At 29.1% G+C, this 8,120-nt stretch overlaps 1 protein-coding gene across 1 annotated transcript in view; it reads right to left on the bottom strand.

Annotated features, from left to right (window-relative positions):
* LOC106685192 (uncharacterized) overlaps positions 1–7,831 on the bottom strand; it is a 28,126-nt gene extending 20,295 nt beyond the window's left edge. The window contains exons 1-2 of the mRNA XM_014427746.1: positions 7,788–7,831; positions 4,724–4,870 (exon numbers count right to left, since the gene is read on the bottom strand). Coding sequence (XP_014283232.1) covers positions 4,724–4,849 — 126 coding nt within the window. The 5' untranslated portion in view covers positions 4,850–4,870; positions 7,788–7,831. The remainder of the gene's footprint in view (positions 1–4,723; positions 4,871–7,787) is intronic.
* Between the last annotated feature and the right edge of the window lie 289 nt (positions 7,832–8,120).

Genomic DNA, 8,120 nt, shown 5'->3' with positions numbered 1-8,120 from the left:
AAAAAAAAAACAGGTGTAAGGGCAACATTATTGAAGTATACTGTAGAACAGTCAGTAGGTTTACGGCGTAGGGTAAAGGTAATTTGATGGGATTTGTTGGAATTTATTTTAATCCTCCAATTACGACACCATTCTTCGAGGGTGATATGGGATTGAAGAGTTTGAGATGCAATTAAAGTGTTATTATTAACAGCGAGCACACATGTGTCATCGGCATACGTGGTGAGGATAATGATAGGATTGGATGAGATGTCTGCTGTATAGATTGTATAGATGGGACCGAGGATACTACCCTGAGGAGCACCAGCGGACTGAAAGAAGAGGGATGAATATAAACCATTGTGGTTTACTTTAAATAATCTTTCAGTGAGAAAGGAACGAATAATGAGAAAGTTATATTGATTTTAAATTATTTTTATATATTATTTATGTTCTAACACATTCTATGTGAAAGGGTTCACTTCAGGTTGATTTAACCTTACGCTCTAAAACGTAAATATTAATCTCAGAATAGGTCTTGCTTTTTACAATTTAGGGAGGACGTAGATGTTTGGCTATTGAACAATAGGTTTGCGTATAAAAAAATTAAATCCTCCAATTAGTAGGAAAATGATTGATTTTCGAAAAATTAAATTTATTGGAATTCTGCTGTCATTCTACTTTGCATCAATCCCCTCGTCATTGTTTTCCTGATGTTTTTTCTTTAAAAACTGGAATTGGTTCCCAGTTGTTATGCTGATGTGCTGAAATGATGGAGTGTCATACATATCAGTTCATCGAATCATAGTTGTATAGATGAGGAGTAGGTTTGTATTTTCCAAATTATCAAAGTGAAATAGATAATATATAAAAAAATAATTAAGTTAAATAATTTTTTTATATTTAACTAAGAAACTCTTAATTTTTCGAAAATAGAACTTTTTCCTGCTGATATTCAATTGAATTTCATTTTTTAATAATTCCCAGTACTCGGCTAACCCATTGTTCAAAATCCTTGCATCTATGGTCGCCCCAAATCTTTGGCAAGAACTATTTTGAGACTAATATTTATTTTTATCTTTACGTTTTAGAGCGTAAGGTTGACTCACACCTCCATGTACAAACAATTAACAACAACGAAATGTATACATTTTTTTTTTAAATTATTAATATCCATAATTGTATAGAGTCTAAATATAATTCTAGTGTTTATAATTGGATGCATAATTTAATATCGTAATTTATTAATTTTGCCAATTTATAATTTCAGTGTAAATGACCCTAGTGGTCGAAACAATTAAAATAAAATAACTAAATAAATAGAGAAGTAGAAGTAGGCGCATCAAGTGTAGTGATAGGTTAGTTGGCTTAATTGAACAATGGAGCTAATAGATTTTATATCTCATAAGTTCAACCTTACGCTTTAAAACGTAAACCTAAAATTAATATTAATCTAAAAATAATTTTTGCCAACGTTTCAGGCGTCCGCTCACATTAAGTTCTAGATCAAGCGGTAAGCCAAATATTTGGAAGTATCAAAAAATAAAATTCATCATTTTCGAGGAAAAAGTATAATTTTCGCAAAAATTAAGACTTTCGTGGAAATCTGTTGTCTTCTTCTTTTAGATTGGGATCCCTCTCAATATTTCCTGATGATTTCGTTCTTGAAACATTCAAATTGGTTTCCAGTTGTTTTGCTGATGTACTGAAAGAATGGAGCACCATACAAAAGCGCTGGGCATATCATAGTTGTATATATGAGGTGCATCATGTGTAGTGATAGTTGTCTTAATTAAATAATGGACCTTATACATTTCCCATATAGTTCCAATTGGTTTCACTAATAGTGCTAAGAAACGTTCGTCAACATCCATTTATCTGAAATATTGATAATCCTATTTTCTCTCGGATAAACAACAAGTACCGTTTATGTCAGGATAAATATTGAGTTTAAGCATTCGACAATATAATATTATTTTTGGATAACGGAGTGGTTTTTAGGTATTCATGCACTATCACTTGCATGGCCACTACACAATGCACCTTTCTTGCATAACACTCCGCGAATCTTCCAGACACTAGGAAGAAAGGACACACCTGACATTACAGGTTCACGCATTAAAAAAAAAAAAAATCAAAACCATTCGAGACTTAGAAAGGAGGAACTTTCGCTCATTCACTTTCTAACCGAGTAAGATCGGGTCACGAGAGCTCATACGCTACCGCGCATCCTCTTCTTATGCGCACCAACGACCTCTTGTAAAGGCGCAACATTGCGGGCGATATTTGCATCTCAATGGTCGCGGAACATTGGTCGGTCTCTATGTCCCTCGACCATTTGCAAGGTGGAGCTTCTTCGGAAGTCTTTGGGTTGGCTGACAGCTTCGGTAACATCTCATTGGGAAGCGAAAAATTTAGAAAGTTGGCGCATACTTAATGAAAGCATCATTTGTGAGGCCAATAAGATTCATAAGATTAAAAGATTCCTTTAATTTAAATTTAGCAAATTAAAAATTCAAGTTTTTCTAGATGAAATGAAAACACCAATGAACAGCCTCAAACACATCTTTTATATCATGAAAATATAAAGATAAGAAAGGATAAAATTCAAAGAACATTTGGGATCTTTTTTTTTTTGTTTTTTAAACTCTCGTGTTTTAATTATGTCAGTTTTTGTTAGTTATATTAAGCGTCTATAATATTTCGATACACATTAAAAAAAAATTTCGAATTTATCATAAATAAATTTTCAAAGAAGTAGGAAAACCCCTTTTAGAAAAAAACAATTCAAACATGATAGATTAATAATTAATAACAACATATTTGTAATTTTAATGTTTCTTTTATTCAATAAGAAATTAATTTATTCATTTTTTTATTTTAATTACAGTATTTCGAAGAATAATAATGAAACATGAAAGTTAAAAACTATATTTTTTCACATTCAATTATTTTTTATATTATAAAACATAAATTATTTTGGAATATTTAATATTACAAAATTAATGATTTCTCCAATAGTTATTAAAATGTTTTATAAGAAGTTATATCTTCATTGATTAATAGAAAAAGATCCGTTTTAATATTAATGTACTTTTTCACATCTTCAACATGATAATATATAAGGGCACAAAATATAACAATAGATTGTAATTAATAACCTGATCTTTGTGATTAATCTTAAATAACAAAGTGTTTCTTTATTTTTGTTAATGTTGTGTTGAACCTTTTGGGTAATTCAATATGACAAAAGATTTTTTTAATCACTATTATATTTATATAATGTAATAGTATTTATCTTAGCCATTTAATATTTCTATTCAGAAGTCTGAGATACCCGGATTCCAGAAAAATACCTAGAAGTTCCGGGAAACAAACGCATATCCCCATAATTCATCTCAAGAGAAGATTACCACCATACCACGAAGACGGATAAATATTGAGGGAAAGTAAATTGTGGTTTGCGGCAATGGGCACATCAGAATCTTCTGCGGTTATATTATCTTCAAATTTATAATAGAAATAAAATTAGAAACAACTCTATAATTTATTTGGCATTTTCTTCAAATAAATAAATGTAGCTATTGCTTAATGACTGTAATATTTAAACATATAAACAATTCTTAGGAAGTGTGTTTAATTTTAAATCATCTTTTATTGTATTTTTGTGAACAAATTAAGAAAGAATTGATATTAGAAAATGAATATTTCAAATAATGTTTTTAAACAAACCGATTTTAGTATATTTATAAAGTGTTTATTAATTATCAAAATGTCAATTTTAGAAACTAAATAAATTTACTTAATTTTGTAACTGCGCCTACACCCTGAGCATACACTCCTGCCATACATTGATGTAATGCAGGTCTAATCTACCTCAATGCTTGCAGGTCTGAACAGTGCATTAACGAGAAGCTGAATCCCTATTTTTCCCAACTTGTTAACAAAAGGGACTCGGTTAACGGTCAAAATCTTTTCAACAATATCACCTTTTTTTTTTTTTAATTTAACATATCTAAAAGTAAAAAATTAATTTCATATGTCGTGTTTAAAATTTAAATTAGTCTACATATTTAAGTTTTTTTTAGAATATATTATAATTTTTCAAAAATACTTAGCAAATGTGTTAATACTGTTTTATATCTTCGTACAAATTCCAATAAGTTCACACCATTACTTTATTACCAAAGGTTCTTGATTTACCAAAAATATGAACTTACGGAAAAATACAAAATTAAAAACTTAGCTAAGAAATGTTATATTGGTTTACCATTTTTTTACATAGATGATCGAGGTTCCATGGCTCCATCATGAACATTACCCTTGAACTAATAATTTCCTTGATTCTTAAAAAGACGCATTAAATTTTAAAACCTTTGAAAAATGTAACAAATACCTCGTTTAATCGACTAATACTTTTAGAACAACGTCAAAGAATGCAAATGTTATTTAATAATTTAATTATTAACTTTAGTTTTGACATGTTAGCTCGTTGCAAAATAAGGTGATACTAATCTCCTATAATTATTAAAAACTAACTTAATTTACCAGAGACTATGTAATGTAGGCTTACATAAAATGCAATTCTACTGAAGAAAGAGGAGAGATTTCAGAAAAAGAAGATAAGAAAAAATTATATTCTACATAGATTAATGCGACCCTGAGTAATTATCTTAAAAATCTTATTACCAGCATATAGTAAAGTAAATTAACTAACAAAATGTATGATTATGTGACTACTCACATCTTTGAGAAGTTGCCGCAACCGGAGAAGCCTGTCGTCTTGTGATCTTGTCGGCAGGTAGCGGGCCTCTGTGAATGCGAGCAACATCATGAGGGCAAGGAAACAAGCCAGTGACTGCTTGTACATCTTATCTTCTTTATAAATTTCCTGAAAGTTAACTGTATCTTAAAATATGTGTATAAATAATATATTATAATATTGTATATAAAATATATTGTATTATGTATCATTGCAGAAACAATATATGTAACATTTTTAGCGGTTTCGAGTTTAGAGTTGTGCAGGGGACATCTATTTATAGAAAAAAAAAAGTAAATTTTCCACTCCATCTAAAAACTGATTAAAAATTTTCCCTTTGGACCAGAAAGAACATCCGTTTTCGTTTACCGTGTTTAATAATGAACTTCCGTGATGTACCAAGAAAAAAAAGCTCTCAAAATTTAATATTATATTTTTGACACGTTGAATCAAAAATTCATCCATCTGTACCGAGTAGTACACGACTCTTCCAGACTACTGGACCGTTTTTTCTTGATTTTCTAACTAAACCACAGATTACCAAAGGACGATACTTAGAACTCAACATTATCATTCCCTATTATCTTTAAAAATTTTATCTCCTTTCTAATCTTGCCACTTAAATTAACAAATTTAACATTAATTATATTATTTCAAATTCTTGAGACAAGGTAATTATTTATTAAATAAATCAAAAATTTTTATCCATTATTGTCTCAACACTTTATTCTTCACCACTCCAACGTTTCGGCCATTCTAGCCATCTTCAAGAACATCTTCAATATAATTTCTTCCTCACATTAATTTATAGTTTCTTTTGCAGGCTATTCTGCCCAGGTCATTTTCTTTATTATAAGTTAAAAGCCTATTTTTTTAAAATTTAAAATCATTAACATTTAATTTTCCTCTATAAGATTATCAACAATTAATACACCACCATCTAACAAACCGTTTATAAAAATAGGCTTTTAACTTATAATAAAGAAAATGACCAGGGCAGTTAGCCTGCAAAAGAAACTTTAAATTAATGTGAGGAAGAAATTATATTGAAGATGTCCTTGAATGGCCGAAACGTTGGACTGGTGAAGAATAAAGTGTTGAGACAATAATGGATACGAATTTTTGATTTATTTAATAAAAAAATTAACATGTTTACCTCTTAAGTAATTCGAACGAAGCCCTGAAGTCAATTTGGTTTGCCCCTCCATTTACACCCTGGTTAGACAACCCCTCTAGCCGGATTTGAACCGGCTCTAGTAACGACGCAGTGATGGTTTGACGCCTTAACTCAACACAAACGACCCCTCGTGAACTGGACTACTTACAGATTTTGAATTTTTTTTTTTAGATAGAGGAAGGTGTTTAAATAAGTGTAAAAAGATCATCCATTTCAAGGTTCAATTTCCAAAGTAATGCAAGGAAAGGAAGAAAGCCAAATATAGGAATAGAGGGTGGGTTATGATTTATCCCGGTTTCTAGTTTTGTTGACAGCCTATGAAATGTAATCGACATTTTTTCAAAGACTGCTGTACTCGCTATTAGTAAATGTAAGTTAAGATAAACCGAGTGTTTATGGGAAATCGCGGGCGAGACAGGGTGGCTAAATTTTCTCTAATTATTGTAGATGACATTATCTGCTTAAGATCGTAACATATATCGAACTATACATGTACAGTATAGCATAATATCATAATATAATATGAATTATAATATTTCTAAGGTAATATAAGAAAGGCCGTATCGAAGTATGATGATCTAAGTATAGTATGACAAACCCTCATTCATATATATCACTTTGCTATAATTTACTTAAATTGGATTAGTTCTGTCATATTTATGAAGAATTTTAATAAATTGATATTAACAAATGTAATTTCCATGGATTTTATAATTAGCTTACGATTATTATGTTCACTTGACTAGGAAAACTTAAAAATAATATACATATTTCTCTTTTCAGATATTCCTTACTTTCTATGTATAATTCATAAGTTTTATTTTATTGATAATAATGATATAAACTATTTAGGTACTATATAATTCTTGCTGAAAAAAACAAAAACCATTATAGCAGCTATTGTAATTATACTATAAAATTTCAATTAAATGGCCTATTTCATACATAACAATTTTAAACTATCAAAAAAAATTATTTATAAAAAATTATATAATTATTTTAACCCCTGAATATTTATAAGAAACAACTAAGTATTAATTTATATGTATTATTAAACCAATATTAATATTGTTTAAATTAAGTCAATATTTATTGTTTCATAAGAATACTATGAATTTTTGAATACTATTATTCATCCTTAAATAGAGCAAAGTCAGAATGTAATGGATGAGGAAAGCTACATATTTCTGAAAGATTCTATTACTTTTTTAAGTAAATTAACTCTCTGTTAATTAATTAATAAATTAAATGTAGCTTTTTATTTTTTAATCTATTATGATTAATATTATAATTTCGAATTCTCCCTTTATTTTTTTTTTTTAATGAAAAGCATAAGAAAGTTAAACTTGTATGATACAAAATGCTAGAATTAATTTTTTTTAATATGTAATTTGAATTTTCTATTTCTGAATAAATTTAAAAATAAGAAATTTTAATAGAAACTAATTATTTTATTTTGTCTAAAATATATTTTTTTTTAATGAGGGGTTACTGAGCAATTTAAAAAACCGGATGTTTTTTTTAAATTCTCTTTTTACTTCAAATATTTGTCGTAACAAATATTTGTCGTAACAAATATTTTTACATTTTTATTGTATTGCTTTTATTGTATGAATGTAGTAAAATTAAAGTACATGGCTATTATATTTTTTTCTACCTAATTAAATAAAAATCGAATTATGTAAAATATTTTCTAAACATTACTCGGTCCCTTAGTATGTCAAATATATTTTAGGTACAAACGAAAAGTTACAGTTTTCCAAGTTTTTAAATTATATTTATTTTTAATCTATGACTTGTAATTTAATTATGCAATATGCTTTGGCCTTAAATAAATGTCTCTACTTTACGACGATAACGAAAACTGACCTGGAGAATGAAACAGCTCCGGTAGTGCTGGAAGTTGTAGTGGCCAGTGCCTCAGCCTGGAGCAGATATATATAGGGGTGGTTCCGCCCCTTTTGGGGGGTGGTTGGGTGGTTATTTCACCCTGCCGCCCCCGCACTCTCCTAATAAATCTACGGTCTAGGATCCTGTTTATCGTCCTCTCCTAAGGGAATTTATCGCTTAGGGAAACAACTCCTTCGAAAGGCATTTCTGATTTTATCATAAACGGAGAAATAAAGTGAGTCATTTAAAACACAATAGATACCTCAATAAAAATTGCTGTTATTGCTCAACTTCGATTTTTTTTTTTTTATT

The sequence above is a fragment of the Halyomorpha halys genome, unplaced genomic scaffold (genome assembly GCF_000696795.3).
Source record: "Halyomorpha halys isolate HHAL.00 unplaced genomic scaffold, Hhal_1.1 Scaffold669.1, whole genome shotgun sequence".
NCBI classification, from domain to species: domain Eukaryota; kingdom Metazoa; phylum Arthropoda; class Insecta; order Hemiptera; family Pentatomidae; genus Halyomorpha; species Halyomorpha halys.
The sequence above is the reverse complement of the archived record's forward strand: the minus strand, read 5'-3'. Positions and strand labels throughout refer to the sequence as shown.